At 44.6% G+C, this 25,530-nt stretch overlaps 1 protein-coding gene across 4 annotated transcripts in view; it reads right to left on the bottom strand.

Moving 5' to 3' along the window:
- Positions 1–25,530, bottom strand: part of ASAP1 (ArfGAP with SH3 domain, ankyrin repeat and PH domain 1) — a 348,090-nt gene that overhangs the window by 93,711 nt on the left and 228,849 nt on the right. For all 4 annotated transcript variants that reach the window (XM_086695637.1, XM_086695635.1, XM_086695638.1 and 1 more), the window contains exons 6-8: positions 6,699–6,773; positions 6,179–6,228; positions 445–574 (exon numbers count right to left, since the gene is read on the bottom strand). In XM_086695637.1, the coding sequence (XP_086551763.1) occupies positions 445–574; positions 6,179–6,228; positions 6,699–6,773 (255 nt within the window). The remainder of the gene's footprint in view (positions 1–444; positions 575–6,178; positions 6,229–6,698; positions 6,774–25,530) is intronic.

Here is a 25,530-nt window from a genome sequence, read left to right as displayed (position 1 = left end):
GTTTAAGGGAACATGCTTTCATTACATTTCTTTCATGAACTCAGACTTTCTTCATGACTACTTTATTTCAGCTTTCATTCCAACTGGACACGTGGTTAAAAAAGACGCATGCTCTTAACCTGGATCAGTAAGACTTCATGTTCACCAGTGTTACTCCTCACCAGATGTTTTTTTCCACACTCACTCACAAGCAACATTAAAGTTCTCACCAAAGAATCCTGTTTTGGCATAAACAGCCCCACAGGACCAAGGCTCAAAATATGAGCCAACAGTGAAATGGCGGATCCCAAAAGGCTTGGAGAAAAACGGAGATGAGAACCCTTAAGAAACAGTCCCCTCCTCTAATAACCAAACAGCCTGCATTTAAGCAGAAAAACTGCTGAGTAGCAGGAAAGATCACAGTTAACCAAACGCCAGGCAAATGCTTGCAAAAGCTGTTCTTACTTCGCACATTTGGAGCTGGAAGAGGCGTCTCTCCTTCTCCATTTCTTCTGCGATCTCGGCTCCCGTGATCTCCGTGCGGATCATTCCATGCTGCTTTGCGTGCTCTCTCTTCTCCTTCTCAATTTTTGTACTGTAATTAAAGATGCCATCATTTAAAAACAAAAACAAACATTCCTGTCTTTCCTTTTTGTCTTCCCTTTAACAAGAGTCACTGATTGTTTCTTACTAAAGGTTAAGCAGCAGGAACTCTTAAGTCGGTAACGTTGATGGAAAGTAACATTCAAAGAGAACACACATCGTATAAATTTTCACCTAGGAAACCTTGCCTTTTAAGTCTGATCTTACACATGGATGAATTCTTATACATTCTCTCACATTTTGGTCTGCATGAAAAAATTCTGACAGTTGATTTTTTTCTCGGGTAAAGTACTTTACTCATCGATGAAAAAGTATCAGAAAGTTGGAGACCTCAGGTGTATCCTGATTGCCAACAGATTAAGAGTCTGAGAATTATTTCAGGACAATCAAAGCGCATAGTGGGCATGCACAAAAAGTAGTCAAAGGTAATTTCCAATATTCTTCTAAACCTGGGCCATTTCCATATCCCCATAACACACTTTAATCATTCCATCATCTGGCAGTGGCCTGTACAAAATAAGGATGGGAGAGATCCTAATCTACAATTTGGAATCCCTCTCTGGCCTTTGTTGCTTCCAGATTGCCATCATATACATCACTAGACACGGGGCTCAGGGAACTGAATGGTACCAGAAGACACAGTTCTGGATATTGACATTTAGAAGACTCCTGAAAAAAAAAGCTGTCTTGACATCCTAACACCTAAAACCCAAGGAGGCAGCTCACTGCATTCTTGACAAGCCCTGTTGATGTACAGGAGCCTTCTATCAACTTTGGGTGCTTTACTCTGAAATATGAATGGGTGGTGAAAGATGATAAGGTAACTGAGGAAAGGCTCCAAAATGAAAGCAGGGGTTCAAAATAACAAGTCAGGGAGTGGGTAGGTGGTGGTGAGAGAACCAGGGGCAGTAAGAGAGAAACTACTTTATCAAATATAATCAAATCCTCAGAAAGGTAAAATAGTGTATCTATGAAACAAGAAGAAGAAACTATACAAAGGCCACCAAAAACTCCCAATGAACTGAGAAAAAGGGCTTTGGAAATTTAAAATATGATAGCCAAATTAAGAAAGTCAACTGAGGGGTGCCTGGATGGCTCAGCTGGCTAAGTGTCAGACTTGGGCTCAGGTCATGATCTCATAGTTTGTGAGTTCGAGCCCCGCATCTGCGGTCAGTGCAGAGCCCACTTTGGGTCAGAGCCTGCTTTGGATCCTCTGTCTCTCTTTCTGCCCCATCACCTGCTCTCTCTCTCTCTCTCAAAAATAAATAAAACATTAAAAAAAAAAAGATGACTGTGGGATGCCTGGGTGGCATCCGACTTCAGCTCAGGTCATGATCTCACGGTCCATGAGTTCAAGCCCCACGTCGGGCTCTGTGCTGACAGCTCAGAGCCTGGAGCCTGCCTCGGATTCTGTGTCTCCGCCTCTCTGCCCCTCCCCCACTCATGCTCTTTAAAAACTTTAAAAACTTGAAAAAAAATGCTTAAAAAAGTCGACTGAAACAGTGAGAATAAAAGGTTGAAAATAATCTAAACCAGAACATAGACAAATAGAACAGAAAAGAGAGAAAAATTATAAGAACAACCTAGAGAATCCAACATTATATGGCAAAGCCTTTTAGGAGAATAAACAGAAAAGAAACCAGATGGGAGGAATGATAAGGAACATTTTAGGAACTACAGAGCTAAAAACTGCAAAGAGAAGGTCAATGAAGAAACTTCGTAGAACATTAAAAAAAAAAAAAAAAAAGACTTTCACATTTTCTAACTGGAAATAAATGAACCCCTTCCCCAAACCCCACACAAAGAAATGGGAGCAAATATGATTATAAAATGAGAGGATTTATATTCAGCCCAACTCTCATTCTGTGTGATGCAGAATGAAGATATTTCTGGACATGGAAAAATCTGAAAATTTTCCCTCCTTGAGAGCCGTTCCCTGGAAACGAGTGGAAGTGGTGTGCCAGCCAAATATGGGCCCATGCCAGGAAGGAGGAAGGAGGAGAGCTACCATGAAGGGGCAGCCCAGGAGGACAGCTGTGCTGCTGAGCAAAAGGGCTCTGGAGGGAATCTCCAGGACAGAACAGACGGGACTGCCAGAGAACCTAACGATAACAGATCTATAATCGTTGCTACAACATACATAGTGTATGTTCTAAACAGAAACACTATTATTTTGTTTTAAACAGAAACATTCATAGGTGTTGGACATCAGTTCTAACAGATAACAAAAGATCACAAACGTTTCCAGCAGTAGGAGGCAAATGAAATGAGGCAATTATTTCACTAAGGAAAAGCAGAAAATGGTACGATGAGAATGGAAAGTCCATTATAACACCATTTGATGGGCACTGAATATTTACAGAAGTTGTTCACACTGACAACTGGTTTATCCATAAACTGTTGTATTAACCACACTGGATGAACAGGGATGGGGGTGGGAAAGCCACGGGGGGTGGTTGTGCGAGGGAGCTGAGCCCTCATCTGCTGTGGCTGCACAGCAGGTGCACCAGGAGGAAACAGCAAGAGAACACAGAGGAACAGAGACAAACCAGCCAGGGAACAGGAGAGGGACTCAGAGGACAGGAGGGGTGGGGCTGAGGACCGCTGTGTCTTTCCACGAAAGCACGTCCGTTGATTATGTAAGATCCCCTCCTCCCATTCCTCGTTAGGAAAAGAATCCTCATTATCAGGTGCAGCACAGACTTGGGAAGGCAGCACGGACATTCTTACAGTGCTGTGACACAGAAATGCTGTGAATGGTGCCTGGTCTGCCCTAGACGCTTTACTCGGATAGACTCTTGTCGAAGCCATTATTATTGGAGTTTCTATTCTATGCAGAGTCCGTCTTAACCGTTGCAAGCACTATTTAATGCTTTCTTTTATGTATGGGTGTTATTTTGACCAAGTATTATTTGATGGTTTAAAAAACTTGCTAGAAACAACTGACTGGCCAACTGTATGTCTGTCAACAGGCAATTACTTCAACATATTATGTTATCTTGTCTTCACAGAAGCCTTGAGAAGTGGTTAACGCTTCTATGGCTTTACAGGTGAGGATCATGAAAGTTAAGTATCTTGGCTCAAAGTCACAAAGCTGGTAAGGGGCACCACTGAGATTCTCCCATGGTCTCTGACTCCCCAGTGTGTGGTCTAAACTATTATGCCTCACTGCCTCCCGGGTTCTAAATGGAAGACCACAGCCCAGCCTCCTGGTTATCAAAGCTAATAAATTAACTTCTTTTTTTTTTGTATGTTGTTTTGTTTTCTATAATTCATAATCAAATGAGCCCTATCACATCAAATAATCAAACATTTGGGGTTTTTTTTCTTCTTATACCACTACACATGGTGAGGAAGAAACATATCTTAGGAAAATCATTTGTTGATAGAGGTTTATTTTACTTATTTATTTTTATTAATTTATTTCTTAATGTTTATTTATTTTTGAGAGGGAGAGAGAGACAGAGTGTGAGTCAGGGGAGGGGCAGCGAGAGAGGGAGACACAGAATCCGAAGCAGGCTCCAGGCTCCAAGCTGTCAGCACAGAGCCCGATGCGGGGCTCGAACTTGTAAACTGCGAGATCACGACCTGAGCCGATGTCGGACGCTCAACCAACTGAGCCACCCAGGTGCCCTGACAGAGGTTTATTAAAAAAGAAAAATAAAACAACAATCTTTTGGTGAAATCCTAAAATCAGGACCCATTTAAATGATGAATCCTGACACACATTTCCAGATCTGGATAATTCTTTCATTCCTGCAGCAACTATTCCCTATGCACGAGCTATGTGCCCAAGGTACTGCTAGGGGTAGGCACTGGGAGATTAACACCAAACGCGAGGACGGTATGGTCACTGCACTCACCGGGGTCAGATGCCAGAGGACAATACAGACTAGTGAGCAACCAGACAAGTCTGAATACAGTTGAGCAAAGCGCCATGAAGGGCACCTAGATCTTCCTAGAATGGTTTCTGCTCCAGGACATTCATAATACTGACCACCAGGTCTTGTGCCAACTGTATTTTTATAAAATACCAAAAATACAGTTCCACTACCCAACACTGGTAGTATTTCAGCTGACAAAGCACATACTGTACCTTGTTTTATTTCCATGTCCTACAAAAGAGATCTATTCCACAAGTGTAGAGCAAAGGTGTTTTGTTTTGTTTTTTTTCTCCCTTCTGTGGACTCCGGCCCCTTTTGTATGTACTTAGTTCTATTCCAAGCCTGGGGCGTGAAGTTGCCTCTGGGCAGGGCAGCACTTAGCGCACAAGAGTGAGCACTGATGATCTTTTTTAATACAGAAAGACAGGATGGCCTACACTGTTCACTCCATCACTGACCATTTTAAGAGCCCTTCTGTTCACAGCTGCATTTATAACCATCAATGCGTTAAAGTATTCCTAAGGCAGCAAGTCTCCAACAGTGCGTTTATTACATAAGCATTTGTAGAAGTAGTCTGGCAAAAACCAAATTTAACCCTGAATTTGTTTTTCTTTTGTTGGTGTTTTCATTCTGCTGTTACTGCTGTCTACAGAAATGCTTTTATTCTCTCATGGTGACAGCTATCCAAGTTTGCAGCCAACCTTTTTTATTAAGTGCTTTTAAATATACTTCTCCTCCCACCACACCTCCCGGTAATACAAATGTCTTCGAGTAGCAATAACGAGGGAAGGTGGTCTGACTCGTACGGCAGGAAGGTGAGCCAGGCCCACACCATGCATTTCGTGTGCATTATTTCCACAGTCCCTGCAACAACCTGCCAGGCGGGCCCGCCGTGCCCGTGACGTGTTGCTCAGGCTCAGGGGCCACACAGACCCTGGGGAAGGCAGCATGGCACCGCCCAGCTCCATGACCTCCTGTAATCCCTTCAGTCTCTCCAGGCTTCAGTTCCCCAATCCACAACCAGACGGTGAGGTCACGGTGTGGCGGTCACGCAGGTAGAACACGCCGCACAGGCCCCGGCGGGCAGAAGGAGGTCACAAACGCTAGCTATGAATTTTTATCATTTCCTAATTGCTATGCAGGAATGTAAACAGCCTACAGTTATATGCTAGCTGTAATTAGAGAAAAGTTGCAACGGTCAGATGGACAACTTGATAGTCAGCGTCAGCAGCCACGGGCTCACAAATTTTTGGGAGTTAACAGCACACCTCCGTCCTCCTATGACGAGGAGGAGGAGTCATAAACACCTCCAGTCAGGTCAGCACACCTGGGCTCTTAGCCTCCACAAGGAGGTACTCAACGAGTTTTTGTCCAAAAGAGATCAGGTAAGAGCTCTGTCCTTCTAGTTAACTTTTTCTTTTCTTTTTTTTTTTTAATTTTTTTTTCAACGTTTTTTATTTATTTTTGGGACAGAGAGAGACAGAGCATGAACGGGGGAGGGGCAGAGAGAGAGGGAGACACAGAATCGGAAACAGGCTCCAGGCTCCGAGCCATCAGCCCAGAGCCCGACGCGGGCCTCGAACTCACGGACCGCGAGATCATGACCTGGCTGAAGTCAGACGCTTAACCGACTGCGCCACCCAGGCGCCCCTAGTTAACTTTTTCTTAAGAAATGAACAACTATAAAAAACAAACAAAAAAAAATGACTTACAACTTTGTCTCATAGTCTTTCCAAGCTTTGTCAAACGGCTTCTTGAGATCCTTAGGAAAGAGAAAACGAACTTGAGACTGGATTCACTTTTGCTCAAAGGCAAGTAAACGGTGCAGAAATAACATGGCAGCGAAAATGCTTTCCTATAAAGGATGCGTGAAACCGGACACACTCTCGCGCATGTCACAGCGTGTGTCGTAGACGAGGAGCCTGAGTGAGCGGGAAGGGCGGCCTTTGCTGCAATGCCCGCGGGGTGGCTGGTGGCGCGGCCAAGGCTCAGCACAGACTCCCCGCAGCCCCGTGGGCTCTCACCGATAATCCGGAAAGGGCCTCATCTTATTCCTCAGTCAATAACACTGTGTGAAGCGGCACATCTTTTCCAATGATCATTTTCCAAGTAGTTTTTATGCTAGAAATGTTCAGAGTGCCCTTCAAATGCAAGTAACGCTATGATCTTTAAAGAGGGGGGAAAAATCAATCCTTTCCAGTTAAAGTGAAAATCAAATTTCTGAACACTTACTCCTTTGACTCCCTTTAGGTCTCCTTTCAACAAGGAGTCCAAGGTGAAGATCACATTGTGGCTCAGACCCTGGAGCTGGAAAGTAAAGCAAACACGGAAGACGGTTAAAAAAGGAAGTGCGTGCAGAATAACAAAATCAGCTACTGTGGACTGGACACTTTGCACACACCAGACTCTGCGTAAGGGCTTTCACGCACCATCTTGCTGACCCTGTGCACCGCCCCGAGGTTAGGCGGCAAGACCAGCCCCCCCCACCCCCCACAGCAGGTGGGAGCCACACAACTGGCTTCTATTACTCCTTTTCGTACGCTTCTTTGGTATTTCTCACTATGTGAAATTACCCAGTATGTTTATATGTGCACTCTGTCCCCCACCAGAACGTAAGCTCAGTGAGGGCAGGGACCACGACTGTCCCACTCACTGTGTCCTCTCTGTGCCCTGATCCATTAGAAAGACAAGATACAAGTGCGGGTTTCTTACTGTTCTGAGGCAGTGGCCTGAGTCTCCTTGATTTTAAGTTGGAACAAAAAGGGGTCTACAGAGGAGAGGGAGACGGAGCTGGCACCCAGCTGGAGACAGCGGGGCAGGGAAACCAAGGGAGGGACAGGCAAGCAGGGAAAGAGTGTGCCGAACAAGGACCGGGAACAGTGAATGACACGGACCCGTAGCACTGTGGGGAAACCGGGTCTAGTCGTGTGGAACCAACACTACAGGGACCTGCCGAACCAGGTCATAGCCGGCGAGGTCTGTGGGCTCTCTCACTCAGGAAATAATTTTACTCCCGTGCAAGAGTGTTCTCATTTGTCACTGCAGCCAGCCAGTCACCCTTCCATCAATCACTTACCATGTCCTTGTTCTGTGACACCCACCATGCTAGCGGCTGGCCAGGTGAAGGTGAATAAAACACTGTTCCTGCCTCGAGCGAGCTCACACCCCAGGGACAGAGGTGGTCGCCATATGCAAACCCACTCTGCCACATCGCGGTATTACAAGTGCCGTACAGAGGCGGAGGGAGAGAGCGGAGCGAGAAGGACCCACGTGGACACCTGCAGGCTTGGTGCGGGACCCTGGGCGCCCCCTAGATAACTGGGGGACGCTACAACCTGCCGCAGACAGCTGCAGTGAAAGGGTTAATACACCTCACAGTGCTAGCTTGCTCCCACACACTCAGCAAGTGCTGAATACATATCTGTTTTCAAAATCCAAAGGGACGTTAGAGAAGAAATAAGAGTAAGGCAATGTGGGGCGCCTGGGTGGCTCAGTCGGTTGAGCATCCGACTTCAGCTCTGGTCATGATCTCACGGCTTGTGAGTTCCAGCCCCTGCGTCGGGCTCTGTGCTGACAGCTCAGAGCCTGGAGCCTGCTTCACATTCTGTGTCTCCCTCTCTCTCTGCCCCTCTGACGCTCACGCTCTGTCTCTCTCTCTCAAAAATGAATAAACATTAAAAAAAAAATTTTTTTTTAAAGAATAAGGCCACACGGAACAGACGGACACCTTCTGCCAACTCCTGCCTACCGCTCTCACCCTGGGCTCCCTGTGGCTCACCATTCCACCTCTGCCTCCCGGCTTCCAGTTTCCACGCAAGAGAAGTTGTCCAGGGCACATCACCAGAGGGCTTGGATCAAAAACAACCAACTCTCTCTTCTTTCAAAGACAAAGAGATTCCAAATACCGAGACGATTCTATCTGTGCAATCTCGCTACCCCCTGCTCCCCCACCCACAGAGAGATAGCCTGGCCGGCAGGTGCCAACGCTGAGAGAGCCACGGATTCGGAGTCTGTGTTCTGTAAGGTCAAGGGCATTGGTTCCTGGGGAGTGGGGTGAAAAACATCTTAGCTATTACAATGGCTGTGGCTTTCCAAAGGGCCAGAGTATATAAACTTGATATAGAGTATATCTGTGGCATTAAAACTTCAAAGTTTAGTTTAAACTTTCTAACTTCCTCCCTCCTTCCCTCCCTTCCTTGCTTTCTCTTTCTCTCTTTCTAAGTGTTTATTTAGCTACTTGTAGGGGAGGGACAGAGAGAGAGGGAGAGAGAATCCCAAGTAGGCTCTGCACTGTCAATGCAGAGCCCAATGCAGGGCTCAAACCCACAAACTGTGAGATCATGACCTGAGCCAAAATTGTGAGCCACCCAGGTGCCCCCCCCCCCACAAATATCTTTAAAAAGACTCCTTGGGATGGGGTGGTGCCGTTTTCAGGTAATAATAACATTGAAAAACACCGGCTGTGGGTATGAGATGGGGAAAATAAAGATGAACAGGACTCACTCTCAGCCACAGATGAAGCTCCTTCCTGAAACATAAGCCTCCTGCATCCTGCTCTCCTGCGGGCCTCGGAGGTTTGTGTGGATGGTGGTAAGCGAGGCAGGGGCCAACCAGCCCTCCACTCGCCAGGCCAGTGCCTACCTCTCCTCGATTCGTAGAAATCCTTAATCTTCTTCAAAACATTCACCATCCCTCACCATGCATTTATCTGTTTCCTCATTTGTTTGCTGTACCCTCAGTTTGAATGCAAACTCTCTAAGGGTAGGGTCTGCATGTTCACGGCCCTATTTCCACAATTTAGAACACCGCCTGGCACAGAGTAGGTGCTCAATAAATACTTGTAGAATACAGGAAATAGAGAATCATGTGAGCACAAGGTTCCTCTCTACAGGATTTATTCTGACGGGAAGCTTAGGACTTGTCAATAAGGGATGAGATAAATAAACTACGGAAGTTCTAAACCGTAGCCATAAAACTGAGAAAGTTCTTTATGTGTAACTCTGGAAACGGCTCCAAGATAAATTGTTACATGACAAAAGCAAAGTATAAACAGCATTCACAGCATACAAAGTTCTGTATAAAAAGAACAGGGGCGCCTGGCTGGCTCGGTTGGGGAGCACACAACTCTGGACCTGGGGTTGTAACTTCTAGCCCCAGATGGGATGTAGAGATTGCTTAAATACATAAAACTTTAAAATATTCTAAACAAACAATGAAATGACAGTGATTATAAACCATTTTTAACTTCGTCCTAGAATCAGGCTTTTCACCAATGCCTCAAATCCTTTGTGAAATGAAGCAGGAAAAAAAAATTGTTATGCCATTTTGGTCTGAGGGCTACATTACAAAATAAGAATGAAAAAATTATGAAACTGTGGTTAGTACTGAATGTGGGGGTTGCGCGGAAGGAAAAGTCCCTCAAAAGCCATGTACTGACCACACAACAGACACACACTGTAACCTTTCAGTGCTGTCGTTGGGGTTGGGGGGGGGGTGGGAGGGGGGGCTGCAGTGGCACTGATGGAAAACCCCAAGAATTAAGAATTTCTTTGTGGTTATCCACACACATACTCTTGGGGGCTGATAAGAAACCGAGAAGGCCAAACATTGTGTATTTATGAATTCAGAATCTTCCCAGGATGAGCCTAGCAAAAGGCCCCAGGAAAAAAATCTTTCCCCACCTTACTTCCCAGGAAAAAGTCGGTTAATTTGCAAGAACTGGCACAGGCAATGGTTTTAAGGAAAGAGCAAACAGCAACTCTGTCATTATGAAGATGCAGAGAGATGTCAAAGAGAAAACAGACTACTCTCGAGAAAAGGAAACTTTTGAGAAATATTTATCAAGAGGCCAAAATTTCCTTTGCTGCAGATCTCAATGAAGAGAAGGCCTATTTTCTCCGACACTGGAAGGTACTGTGACAGCGATGGATTACATGACCTCACAGTTGTAGGGTTCTGTGACTTTCCTGCTTTTTCACTTTCCAGTTCTTTCAGGAATCCTTCTCACAGCCTAAGCAAAGCTTGCAAACGAATACAAAAGCACCTCCAGGGCAACCACGAGGAGGCCAATGTAAAAAAAACGAGTAGAAAGACTTCCTGTATCACCTTCATTATCCTCAGTGGATTTTTTGAAAGCCTTTCAAATCTATTATTTCCCATTAATTTTACTAAAATTCTATTGATTCCATTTCCATTTACTCAACTTCCAACCTATTTCCTTTCCTTTAATGATAAAGTTGAATTAACGTAAGTTCTTTACACAAGCCAAGATAACAGGACGATGAAGGATATGTTTTTAAGAGCACCTCTTTTTCTATTTTATTAAGCAAACACATTAGAAAGCATTTCAGGAGTGGTGTTTGGGTGCGGTAAATGTGTCTGCTTTCCAAACAAACTGCTTCCTCACAAAGTGGAAATTTCCTCTGCCAGTATATACGTATATCAAGCCCAACGAGAAACCTGGAATAAAGACAGGAGGAGGCTGACGTCTATCCTTTCATTATGCAAAAGTGATTTGTTTAAGCAAACAGACTGTAATTAATACTGGTTTTGATCACAATAACCACCTATTCCTTACAACTAGCTCAGACGCTACCAGACATGAGACAAACAGCTCCCGTTAGAGAGGACTTCGGGACGGCTTTCCTCTTTGTATCTGCTCTGATTTTTCTCTAAACCCCTTTAGAGTTTTACCACAAAACGACATGATCTCATTCTTTATGAGTCATCACCTGTCTTTCTTCTCTAGAAGGTATGCCTCTTAATTAAGGGGGAAGCATCTCATCTGTTTTGTCCACTAACTGACCAGGTCCCAAAGCTGGAGCCAGCAGGCAGCTGCCGGTGGCCACGCTGCACTGTGGTTTCTGGCTCGCCTGGGGGCCTGCGACCCGGGGGGCTGTGCCACCCTGCTGGAGCACAGGTGTGGGGGACAGTGACTCAGCAGCGTCGCAGTGGGAGCGGAGCACGGCTCTACACGTGGTGCCCTGCCCCCACGGCCCCCACATGTACACGGCACCGTATCAATGAACGGGGACATAATTTGCTTGCTTTGTCATCCTGCGTTAATCCTGACGTTCCTACCTTACTGCCCACCGGTTCTCTCTCCTTCCCCTCTACAGACAGAAAGTAAGGCTAATGCAAATCTGCTGACTTGCTCAACACATTGGAAAATCCAATTAAAATAATGAGCCAGCTCCCAGCAGTTAAGTCTTCGATTCCCTGGAATAAATTAGATATTCAGTTTAGTGTGTTAACTCCTTCATGGCGTACTTATGCACCTTCATGGCGGTGCCCGGTTGTGGTCAGTCAGTTTCCAGGGTGTTAAGATACACTGGAAAGAGTTCTCAGCAGGAGCTGAGAAGGCCAGAATGTGGCCACTCATTACTATTGGCCTGGGGACTTTGGGCAAACCGTTAACCTGACCGACTCGGTTTTCTGATTTTAAAATGGGTGTCCTGGCACCTTCCTCCACTAGCCAAGTCTGGTGCTACAGGATCAGGGACAACGGATGCCTGATGGGTAGCAGAGCTCCCACTGGGTAGCAGGCCACGGGGCTGCCTGCTTTATCCGGCTGCTCCGCTGGCTGCTCCCAAGAGCCCTCAAGGTGGTATTAACGTGTTCAAACACACTCAGCCAAGTGGACGGGCCAAACCACAAGCCAGGGCTAACTCCCAAGTCAGTGAACTATTTACAGCATTATCTTCTTGTAGGTTATCATAATGTGCTTTTAAAAAAGTTATTTATTGAGAGAGAGAGAGAGAGAGAGAGAGAGAGAGAGACAGACTGGGAGGGAGAGAGCGAGAGAGACAGACAGACAGACAGACAGATCCCAGGGCCATGAGATCATGACCTGAACCGAAATCAAGAGTCAGACACCCAACCGACTGAGCCACCCAGGCGCCCCCGATTATCAGAATGTTTCAAAGATTATAATATACTGCATACACATACAGACTATTATTATCAGCCATTACCGACCTACTAAACTAAGCTTTATTGTATTCGGTTGCATATGCTTTAAGGGGAAACAAAGAATACTGCTTTGAGGGCACTTACAATTCCCACGCAGATGAGACTTAATGTTCCCACCTCACCCACTGCTCAGGCATTTGTAACAGCTTACACTTCACAGCTGCTGGAGTGCCCAGCACTCACACGATCAACAGGCGGCACACACTTAGCCAAGCGTGTGCTTGGACAAGTCATTCAACCTTTCAGAGATTTAGAGATTTAGTCATTCAACCTCTTAGAGATGCAGTCTCGTTCCTTACAGTGGCAATGATAAGGCTGCCTCCATACGGTGCTGAGGGTGTTGCCGTGTAGACACCGGGTGCTATGCATGCAAAACGCTGCACAACACAGACTCTTAATAAAACGTAACTAGGTTTACTGTCTCACACTTGAACAGCTCAGCCGCAGTGGTGGAAAAAATACAATGATGGCATTTTGGATACTGGAATAGGTCTTTTGAGGCTGGGACGGAGGTTGGCAGGACTCCCGAACGTCCTTCATGTTGCACCACATTCCCTCCAAGCTTCTTGTTTCCCTGCCTCATCCCGCAAGGGAGTCTCTACAAACTGTAAAGTAGTGCATCCCATTATACACCATGCTCTAATCCAGGCAAATCAGCCTGAATTAGAGTTATTAAAATGACAGATGGTACTGTGTTTAACGTATGTTACCTAAAGTTATTGCTCACAACAACTCAGTAAGATGTATCTTAGCCTCACCCAATTGAGGAAACAGGCTCAGAGAGGTCAAGTAACTTGCCTAAGGTCAAACAGTGACTAAGCGGATGGTCAGAGTCTTAATTAAGGTTTTTACTGACTCCAAAGGCCATCCTCATTTCCTGAGTCCTGTTTTTCCAGTGATCTTTTAAAATGATTATCATATCACTCTCCTGCGTGAAACCCATCAATGGCTTCCCATGGACTGGATTCAAATCCAACCTCACAATTTAAGTCTGGCCCTGGCAACCTGTCTGAAGCCCCTCTACCCTTTCCCCCGCCCATCAACCATGCCGGCCCTTCTTCTGGTTCTTGATTCATCAAGCTCTCAAGCATATACATGCTTTACCATCAGTCTGGAACAGTCTTCTGTTGGCTCCTGGCAAAGAGCCTCCTAGTCTAGGCTCCATGCCTCCTCCTCAGTGAGGTGTTGAGCACATTTCTACATAGGTCTCTCCTCTCTGGTCTCCCCTGAGTCTTAACTAGGCAGAATAGGCTCACTTTCAGAGAACAATGCATTTGACAAGCATCTGACTGTTTCTTTAGTGTCTAGAGCAAAGCTTCTTGAAGGCAGGAGCTATGGCTGTTTCACCCACCACTGTGTTACATCCAACCCCTACCAGAGTGTAGATTCCTTAAATAAAACACGTGTTGACTGAGTAAATGGCTGAACAAATGAATTCCTCTCCACACCAGAAAAGTTATTCTGAGACTCAGAATATTACAGAGTATTACAGAATGTGAACGAGTTTTGGTCTTCCCGGAGCACTCTGCACTTCCAGATTAGAAGTCGGGGAGGTGACGGCGGATTTAGGAGAGGCACAGGAGATGAGAACTGCTCCCACTATGTGGTTGGGGGTGAAGGACCAAAGGTACCTTCCATCCAGCAGCTGCCTGGCTTTGACAACTGGAGAAGAAGAGTGTTCTAGACCTGAACCTGCTTCCACCTGGCTGTGTGGGTACAGGCCAGTCACTTCTCATTTCTGCCACTGATAAAACGAGGTCTACAAGGTCTCTAATATACCTTCCAGGGACAGTACTCTCAGAGCCTAAGATGAGATACTGAGATACGACTAAACACACCGGAAAGAAATCCAGACGACCCGGGTGAGAAAAGCCAGAGGGAAATGCTCATGCTGTCTCCTGGGCAGGAGGTGGCCCTGTCCCCACCCCCAAGAGGGTCTAGGCTCCTGATCCCATCTCAACCATGGTAGTTCTGTTTTAAAAGGCTGTATGCTTCCAAGTAAGCAAAGATCCGAGGCTACAGTCTTCCTTTCCAAAACAGGAAAACATTTTCAAAATGTATAAACAAGTGAAAAATCAGGTTATAAAACAGCACTATAGTATGAAACCAATGTGGTTAAAAAATTATGACAATAAATACACATATAAGAAAAGATTTATAAATAGGAATGAGATTAGAAGATACAGATAGACAGGGGCACCTGGGTGGCTCAGTCAGTTGAGTGACGGACTTCAGCTCAGGTCATGATCTCACGGTTTGTGAGTTTGAGCCCTGCGTCAGGCTCTGTGCTAACAGCTCGGAGCCAGGAGTCTGCTTCGGGTTCCGTGTCTCCCTCTCTCTCTGCCCCTCCCATGCTCATGCTGTCTCTCAATAATAAATACATGTTAAAGAATGAAAATTTAAAAAAAAGAAGATACAGATAGATAGATCTCAACCTGTAAACAGTGAATTGTAAGGTTATCAGTGACTTTTATTTCAGGGTTTTCCCCCCTGTATTTCCTAAGTTTTCAGCAATGGACTGGTATTTTTTATTCAGAATAGTATTAAAAAGAAATATGACACAGAAACACAAGAGGGCGATATAATCAACCAGCAATTTATTTCTCACTCAACTTGTTATTTGACGTATTAATACAACATAGAAACCAGATGGCAGGTATAGAAGTAAAAATAATGAGGGAGTGAATCTGGCAGGAAAAATGACAGCTTCTCTGTAACATCAGGGAATTCTATACCTCTGTCCAGAGTGACCGTCCTTCCTAGTGGTCTCCCAAGTGTGGTCTTGGGAACAATAGTGTTTGCATCACCCAGAACTTGTTAGAAATCCAGTCTCAACCCTAATTAACCAGACACTCTGCGGGTGGGGCCCAATGGCCCACGCTGAAACCAGCTCTCTAGGCGTGATGGGTTGGGTGCAAGGTCCAGTTGGGGCACGAACTGCTTTACACTAACAGCAGCTGTCCAAAGTCAAAGGGGAAGGAGAACCCAAGTTGCTTTAGAGAAGGAACACCTGCAGTCAACACATGGAAATCGTCAAGGCACAGTTACCACGAAAACAGAATAGAGCTGGGTCTCAGCCATAATTACCAGGAGAAAAAGCACAGGAATGACTGCTCTGGGTGGCTTGGGGAAGACCTAAGGAAAAGGGGAACCAAATCAAACCATGACGTTACAGGCCTCAGGAACCGACAAGACTGAATTTGGCAGAAAATACAGTTCTACTGGAAGTTTCACAGAGAAAAATGGGTAAGCGTAGGAGTATCTGGGAATAGGAGAATTCCTTAACATAAAATAATGCAATTATGTTTTGTCTAATTCCATTTAAGTAAATGAGGGGTTAGATTTAACATCATCTCCTACATCAAGGATGAAAATGAAAGCACGCTTTTTTTCTTTGTACAATCTGCAGCATCTGACTTCATCTGAGGATAATTATAACAAAAGGGGGAGAGGCTACGACTTGTAAGCCCAAGACAAACGGGGAAGCAAAAGGAAGAAAGGCCTGGGCAGCTGGGCCTTGGTTTGAAGAGACATCTCGGCCCTAACGATTTCTCTACTGTGCTTGAAACGATTAATCGGCTGGTTCACGATCAACTTTCAGACCCGTAATTTCATTTCCACGCACGTCATCTACAATTTGCTATGTTTAAACTAGAACAAAAGCCTACGGTAGGTGACATCAAATTATATTTTCCTTGCCTTCACTGAACATCTTTATCACACACTGTATGTTTGACAACAACACGCTTTTAAGCACTTTCCTGACAAATTAAAAAATTTAACAAAATAAGTAAGCGCAAGCACTCGGGGCCCACCACGTACAACACCAGGAGGACACAGGGATTTCTTACTATAGACACTGTGTTCATTTAACTGGTAGAAAAGCAGAGAAGCAGTGCACTCTTCGCCTGGACTCCCCCACTCTGTCTGCTTGGTCCACATCTTGTGCTTTAATTAAGACTCACTTTGCTCCACCCTCACTGAAAATGTTAGAATTCAAATAATTTACCTCAATGGTGGCTGTAATATTCACCACCGGTTGCTATAGTTCCAGGCCACCCTTGCAGAAAAAAGAAATCTTGGATATTATGCCTGTGATGCCAAATGATGCCAAAAAAAGTTTTCTCTACTTGCAGGCAGCAAAAAGCAGGAAGTCTAAAAAATCTGGAACCATCCCCATGTCCATCCTTCCTTATAAAATGAAGTGCTTGGGGCACATGGGTGGCTCAGTCGGTTGAGCGTCTGACTTCGGCTCAGGTCATAATCTCACAGTCCGTGAGTTCGAGCCCTGCACTGGGCTCTGTGCTGATGGCTCAGAGCCTGGAGCCTGCTTCTGATTCTGTGTCTCCCTCTCTCTCTGCCCCTTCCCTGCTCATGCTCTGTCTCTCTCTGTCTCAAAAATAAATAAAAACATTAAGATAAATAAATAAATAAAATAAAATAAAATAAAATGAAGTACTTTAGTGTAAACTATTAAAAGAGTCTGTATAAGCAGTCTGTTGAACAGAAGTAATCGTCAAGCTCAGCACAGAGCCTGGAACAGAATGGACATTTAGTAAATACTAGCTAAGTCAGGACCACAATTTAGAAGATCTTGGGGGGGGGCGGGGGGGGGGAAGAAACAAAAACCTGAAGTACAGACTTTCACCTGACTCTCTAAATATCAAATGTATCAACCAAAGCTTAATGCTGTTTAATGCTTCTGTTTAAGGAAACATGCATCTGTAAGCCTAAGAGAATAGTTTTATAAATATCTATTAATTATTTATGGCCTAGTTCAAGGGTGTCTCTTCTGGGAAGCCTCTTTTGATGTCCTTGCTTTCTGGGTGAATAAATGAGGGAGTGAATGAATAAATGATTCTGCCTCTAGTGACCCAGCTTGAGAAACGAGGGAACAGAAATGTGAACTCAGTTTTATCTGACTTCAAAGTCATGCACTCTGCCAGCTCTCTGAACTTTCAATTGCTTGACACGGCTAGACAACCAGTCAATAAAAGGGCCTGTTCATATTTAGTGGAAGATGTAAGCTGCTAGTTCAAGACTGGATCAGCAAGGGGTTTCTTCATGTTAAACCTAATGGTACCAAAAGGCACCAAAGGGTATAATCTTAAAGAAGCAAGGTATAAAGAAGCCACCAGCTTAAATAATCAGAAATTACATACTGAAATGTAAATAAGAAATAAATTCTAGAAGAACAGATATAAAGTGGAATAAAATTAAAACAAATAAACAACAACACATGAAATGGATCACCTGATCCAGAAAACCTCTCGATCGGTACGTCTCAAGGTGGTTCCATGGGAAGTCAAAGTTTCTTACACAAGAATGTTTGTGATCAAGGAAGTTTTAAAAAACACTGAACTGGTCAGGTCTCTAATAACAGGATGTCTCCAAGTCTTTAATATACAAATGTACACTGTAAATCCCCAAGGGCAATATGTAGTGCTTTTCAATCCAGAACTCTTGTCAAAGAAGGCGGCATGGGGGGCGCCTGGGTGACTCAGTGGGTTAACCGTCTGACTCTTGATTTCGGCTCAGGTCATGATCTCACAGATTGTGAGATCGAGCCCCACATCAGGCTCCACGCTGTCAGTGCTTGGGATTCTCTCTCTCTCTCTCTCTCTCTCTCTGCCCCTTCCCTGCTCACACGCACACATTCTCTCTCCCTCTTTCAATAAATAAATAAATAAATAAGCGAACAAACTTAAATAAAAAAAGAGGGCAGCATGGGATTAGTATTTCAGGGAAAACTTGTAGGAAAAGGCATCTCAGGCCCTGATACTCGTGTTCCCAGACAAGAGGGAGTTAGATGCACTGGGCCCGGCACGGCCCCTGCACCCGGTTGCACAGAGTGTATAGAGCTCAAAGCATCAACCTGGCTTCTTCAAGTGGTGCCTGAAACCCAGCCACACTCCCCTCACAAATCCGTGTTCCCTGGTGCTGGCTGACATCGGCCCAGAGGAAGGTGCCCTAGCTGGGCTGTGGTACCTGCCCAAAAGTCTGGGTGTGGAGCGGGTTGCCTCATTGGGAGGCTACAGGAAGCGGAGGTGAGGAGAGACTCGGGGGCGACATTCTGCAGAGGAATCGAAACCCAGTTCAACCGAGAACACTTAATGTGAGGCAGGGAGAGGAATGACAGAGTCCAGGTAAGATAAGAGGTCAGGCCGGACACGGAGAACGGGAAATCGAGGAAGAGGGGGAGAGGTCAGAGGCGTGCGTGTGAAGCTGACTTTGGCAGAATTCTCTGAACAAAGGAAAACATCCGCATTTGCTTTTCACAACAGGCTCCAGATTTGGGCTTGGAAAAGGAGCTCTGGAGGCTTCTGGGACCAAGATCATGCAGACTCAAGGCTAGCTACCTCCCGACAGTGTGTGCCTTACCCTTGTACCGTCTCTGCCACTCTTGTGCTTGCGGTCCTTTAAATCAACCTTTTTACTTAAATGAATTAAAAGTATGCTTTACTTTATATCCGTAAAAGGATCCTGACACCTTGAGAGGCAGTCCAGTGTTCTTCAAAGCATGGGGGTCTGGAGGAGACCACCCAGGTTTGAATGATATCTACCACAGCACCCTGTGCCTCAGTTTCCCCAACCGTTCAGTAAAGATAATAATGGCTACTACCGGGTAGGGTTGATGTCAAGAGTAATGAGGCAGAAATGGTAACACTCACCAAATATTCTATTTGCTCCCTTCTATTTCCTGTCCCCTGCCAGTGGGGCTAAGAACACAGTTTAAGGTGGGGAACTAACACACCCGGGGAAGCGGTGACGAGCCTGCATGTGGTACTCTCTCCTCTCCCCCGCCGTAGCAAACCCTGCAGTGATGGGCCCTTGGTCTCTGAATGACTTAGCGTGTGGAGCAGACCCCCCTGGTAGACATGGGATGTGAGGAGGAAGGAACCCCTCCCTCTGTTAAGCCACGGAGATCTGGGGGTGAATTTACGACTGCTGCACATTCTAGCCCCTTCTGGCTAGTATAACACATGAGTGCTTAAAACGGTGTCTGGGATATAGTCAGCTCGTTGGATACACTACTGTTACCAGTATTATTTATATAAATAAAATTTAACCATAAGAATAATGAAAACTCCCATCTGAAGACCCCGAGGGTGAGACCAGCTCTAGCTTTGTTTAAGAGAGATACTGATAAGCAAATATTAGGGGGCCCGAGCATTCCAGGGTGAATCTGAAGCCTTCCCCTCCATGCCCAGTCTTCTCTTACTGCTAATGAAACTTTCTCCTCCAACAAGTGACTGGTTTCTTTCTCCTTCCTCCACGCTGCTTGCTTTTCCTTCCTTCCTCTCTCACAGAACCACGACTCTCATGCATAAGCCTCTGCTAGCATCAAGAAGCTGTTTTGTGAGTCTGTTTCAAGTGGAGTAACACTGGACAGCCACAAACACACAAGCCACAAACACACACATTTAAAACATTTTGAAAAGTGTTATTCACTGCATGCAAAATTCGCAAGATGAAAATTCAATCCTATTTAAAATGCATTATTTGAGGGGCATGTGGGTGGCTCAGTCGCTTAAGTGCCCACTCTTGATTTTGGCTCAGGTGGTGATAATCGTGGTTGTGAGACGGAGTCCTGAGTTGGGCTCCATGATGAATGTGGAGTCTGCTTGGGATTCCCTCCCTCCTCCCTCTCTCTCTCTCTCTCTCTCCCCACCCCCCACTCTCATCCGTGCACTCTCTCTCAAAATAAATAAATATTAAAAATGCATTATTTGAGGGGCGCCTGGGTGGCTCACTCGGTTGAGTGGCCGACTTCGGCTCAGGTCATGATCTCGCGGTCCATGAGTTCGAGCCCTGCGTCAGGCTCTGTGCTAACAGCTCACAGCCTGGATGGAGCCTGTTTCAGATTCTGTGTCTCCCTCTCTCTGACCCTCCCCCGTTCATGCTCTGTCTCTCTCTGTCTCAAAAACAAATAAACGTTAAAAAAAATATTTTTTTAAAAAAATGCATTATTTGAACTTCCTATTTACACTCTTTTTAATGTTAATCCTTAAAAGAAAAAAAAGCCAAAAGAAAAATAAATCATTTTTAAATTCAGGCTGGGGATACCACAGGACTTCCGTATATTGGATGTATTTAAGACAAGGTACACCTGCACTGATGGATGTAAAATTCAATTTTTATATAGGGAATCTATGGTTTATACAATGAACATTATAGAATGAACCATACAACTATGGTTTATACTATGTAGCCTGTTAAAGTGATTTTTCCAATTTAATCTATATAGTCCCAGACAGCCAACAGGCTTCAAATAAGGTTTGCAAAGCATATGTATAATAACAAGGTTTGTTTTGTTTTGTTTTGTTTTGTTTTGTTTTGTTTTGTTTTTTAAAGTCATTTGGCAACAAAACCTGATCTAACGTGAATTCAGGTGGTCGTAAGCTCTGACCTGAACTGAGGTGGCACCCTTCAGAGTCTTTTCTTACTTCATGTAAACATTCACAGGTTCCACTGCAGAAAACAGACTGATTGCATTTAATTATTAGGACCTGCCTGAAAAGTCATGGGGTGCTGGTGGGAGGGATGTTATCTAATATGTGGCATATGCACCCTACCACCACTCTGGAATCTGTAAACTTCTGAATTTTATCAGTTTCTCGTGTACAAATCTATAAAATTGTTTCAAAGGGCATGGTATATTATTAGTATTAACAGGAGTTAGAAGGGTAGAATTACCTTTATTTTATTTTGTCCCCTATTTCTCACATTTTTATAGTAAACATGTACAACTTTTACAACGGAAGAGAAAAAGGAAATCTCCTTCTTACCCACATGGATAGCTCTCACAATAGTAACTGCCAGGGAAGCCCGTCAGGACATGGGGGGATGTCTGGCAGATGAAATGCTAAAACCTTCCAATTATGGATGACTCTTCTGCAAAGAAGGTTGTTAAGTTGTATTCTATAATCCAGGGTACCCAGGGGCTACCAATGGACTGTTGAGCAAACTCACGCCCTCTACGTTTTTCAGTATTTCAAAGAACCTGAGAAATAACTGATTAGCTATAAATCTAGGTCCAACCTGTATATTTCTTAGCTATTCTCAGTTGAGGGGGAAGAAAAGAAAAAAAACTGAACACTAAACAAATCCTTAACTCGACCACATACCCTGTAGTTAGAGATTGCACACGGGAAATGCTATGCAGCTGGAGAAATCTTTCTTGTGCTTCAACAGCTCTGAAGCAATAACGGTCCTCTAACTGTTAAAAGAGAGACTGAGGATCTTTCGCAAGTTACAGAACTGTCCAGAGGCTCAGGGAAGAGAAGGCATGGACAGTCCTGGCTGGACCAGAATCCTTCTGGGCACCTCCTTTAAAAAGAGGATTTACATATATTTCCTAACACTGTTGCTGCACTGGGGGGGTTGGGGTACGGTTCAAATAGTTTACCTTACCCACTGAGAATCTATTTCAACCCACCAGTTACTCCTTTCCCGTCCCATTTGGTGGCTTGGTGATTAAATGGATGCAATTTACTGTTGACTCCTTAACTTCTTCTTCTTCTTCTTTTTTAATCTTTATTTATTTTTGAGAGACAGAGTGTGAGCAGGGGAGGAACAGAGAGAGAGGCAGACACAGAATCCAAACAGGTCCCGGGCTCCAAGCTGTCAGCACAGAACCTGACGAGGGGCTCGAACTCATGAACCAGGAGATCATGACCTGAGACGAAATCAGACACTTAACCGACTGAGCCACCAGGAACGGTGGCCTGCTGCTGGCCAGAGAGCAGATCTGGCACCATTTAGCAAGCAATGCTTTTACGTCTTTCTTTCCAATGACTTTAAAAAAAAAAAAAAAAAAAAAGAAAAAGCAAAAGAAAAAATTGAACATAATTTAGGTTCTATGTATTTAATCAGATGAATAACAAAAAATACTTAGAAAAAGCTAAAACTCTAAAAGATCATCCTGCTTTCCTTTCTTCCTTTTTTTTTAAACAAGGAAGCTGCATTGTAAAGAAAGCCTTTATCTACTCTATCTACATTAACTACTAAATGACATTAAAAGGAGAAGGAACGGAAGGTATAAAGGCATGGAAGCCTGAAATAGTTTATAATCCAGAAACAACAAGTGATTTGTTATGTCTGGAGCTGGCTTTGGTTACAAAAGCATCTTTAACAGGAAGAAGGATGAATTCAGAGAGATTGGTTAAGTCATCTAAAGAAATATTTCTAATATATTTTTTTAAATGCTACTCTCTACTAAGCATATGCTTATGGACCAGATTATATGACAAGTACTTCGCATAAAAGCCCAGGCACTTGTAATCTGGCCTCACACATCTTAAACATCAACAAAATACATCCTGTCCACATCGCACTGGCTTCTCTCCACTAAGAGGCAGCATTCCCTCGGCGTATTCACACACGACAAAGACTCCCTGCTGAGGGGAAAGAGCTCATCACTTCATGTTTTGGGAACAGTGACCACAAAAAGGACTCTGACTAGAGGGAGCAACTGAAAACACGGACAAAGACTTGTTTAGAAAACCTGTAAAAAAAAAAAGGGGGGGGGATGGGGGTGGGGGCAAAGAAAGTGGGAGTACAGATCTGAGGGCATGGCAGAGAAGAGAGGGTTTGAGTTTTGCTCTGCACATTGGTTTCACATTGAAATTTTCATGTAACGGTAGCTGTATCATTCAAGGCTTTTCCCCACTTTGTTTCCCTGACTAGAATTCGATGATTTATACTTTAACTTTCCATTTTGGAAAAAATCACAGACTCAGCCCTAAGTTGCAAAAACAGTACAGAGAGGGCCCCTGTACCCTCAACGAGCTTCCCCCAAAGTGAACAACTTACACAGACCTTACAAAGTTAACAGCTTACACAGGACATTATCAAAACCTGGGAAGCAACACTGGGATAAGACTATCAACAAGTCTACAGATGCCTGGTGGGGGGAAATTGAGAATCCAAAGAGAAAATTGTGGTTTCTCTTTTATATTCTCCTTTCCCAGAGATAACCGTCACTGATACCTGGGCTTCTGCATACAGTCATTTTTTTTAGTATGCCTGTGTATGGCTCTGTGACATTTTACCACAGGAACAGGTCAGCACAACCACACCACCACCCAGCCAGAGAACTGTTCCATCAACACAAAGGGACTCCCTCAGGCTACCCCTTTACGGTCATGCCCTTGACCCCTTCTCTAACCCCTGGTAACCACAGATCTGTCCTCCCTCTCGGATCGGTCCACCCCCCCCTCGGTAGTTTTGGGTGACCTGGACTTTAATCAGAAAAAATATACAAATGGCAATGTTATCTTGATGGATGTCACCCTTTTATGGAACTTGTTTTCATTTTAAGGTGTCAAAAGCACACAGGAAGCAAAAGAAAAACGACCTTCTGGAACGTACTTGGGGAGTCCCACCGGACAGTAAGTCCCGGGTCCTCCTCCTGCCGTAGCACCTGGGCTGCCATCAGGCAGATGTCCTGGCACTGGGGCGGGACAAGACTCCACGGGAACAAAGACTGAACTGTCAAGGATGATGGGTTCTTTGGGAATGCACACCCTCTCAAGCTTCTGAATCTGTCATCCGTCCCAATGAGGGAGAGTGCAAATGCTCTAACGCCAACGTTAAGAGAAATCTAGTGAAATACAAGTTGCTTAGAACATATGATTTCATCTATTTGGAGGAGAGGAGGTGCAGGAAAGAGGACTAGGAAGATAAACCCCAAGTATCAATGACAGTTATCTCTGGGAAGGGAGACTATAAAAGAGAAACAGCAATTTTCTCTTTGGATTCTCAATTTTCCCCACTAGGCATGTGTTCTTTTTATAGTAAGAAAAGATACATAAATAAAGTCTCCTGCAGTGGCTATTAATGCCTCAGCGGTTTTAATATTAATGTAGCTTATTAATACGGTAATAGCCCACTGTGTGTGACTCCAGGACTCGGCAGCTTGCAAAGTTTCTCACCTGTGTGGTGTGATAATCCTCATACAAGAACAGGGCAGGTGGGGCGCCTCGGGTGGCTCAGTCAAGCTTCCGACTCTCAATTTCGGCTCAGGTCACGATATCATGGTTTGTGAGATCGAGCCCTGCATCAGGCTCCGTGCTGACAGTGTGGAGCCTGCTTGGGGTTCTCTCCCTCCCTCTTTCTCTGCAACCGCCCCCCCTCCCCGCCACATGTGCTGTTCTCAAAAATAAATAAACACTCAAAAAAAGAAAAAAAGAATAGGGCAGGTAAGGAAGGTAACTCTTCCTCATTCTCCCAGTGAGGACATTAACATTTGTAACTTAGGCAGTGTTAATCTATTCAGGGCCAGGGCCAGAATCACAGCAAAGCCTTTGATTTCTTATGCCAGGGGTCCCCAAGGCATGGTACAGGCCCCTAGAAGTCCCAAAGGTCAATAGTACTTTCATAATAGCACTAACAGATTTTACCTGACTTTCCCACTGTTTAGACATTAGCACTGACAGCACAAAAGTAATGGAGGTGAAACCAATGGTGTCCTGATGTGAATTACGGCATTGTTTAACACCAACCGAGGCCACTGTATTGTTTATGGTCATGCTCTTGCAGTAAAAAAAAAAAAAAAAAGGCTATTTTCATTTAAGAATGCCCATGATGAGGGGTGGCTGGGTGGCTTAGTTGGTTAAGCATCCAACTTTGGCTTGGGTCATGATCTCACAGCTCAAGAGCTCAAGCCCCAACTCATGCTCCGTGCTGACAGCTCAGAGCCTGGAGTCTGCTTTGGATTCTCTGTCTCCCTCTCTCTCTGCCCCTCCCCTGCTCATGCTCTGTCTGTCTCTCAAAAAAATAAACATTAAAAAAAATAAAAAAATAATGCCCATGATGAAACAGCAAAAATTACTGATTTGATTACGTATCAGTCCTTGAGTACATCTTTCTTATATTCTGTTTGATATAATAGGAAGTACACACAAACTACCTTCAAGGCATACCAGAGCATGACAGTTATCTTGAGAAAAAGCACTTATGCAGTATTTTGAGTTGCTAGCTGAACTAGCTAGTTTTGTCTGTTACCTTTTTAAGGGGACACCATTTTTCCCCTTGAAAGAATGGCTGACAAACCGTGGTACTGAGACATGGGTATTTGGCAAACATTTTC

The sequence above is a fragment of the Puma concolor genome, chromosome F2 (genome assembly GCF_028749965.1).
Source record: "Puma concolor isolate L17-30 chromosome F2, mPumCon1.1.hap2, whole genome shotgun sequence".
NCBI lineage: Eukaryota > Metazoa > Chordata > Mammalia > Carnivora > Felidae > Puma > Puma concolor.
The sequence above is the reverse complement of the archived record's forward strand: the minus strand, read 5'-3'. Positions and strand labels throughout refer to the sequence as shown.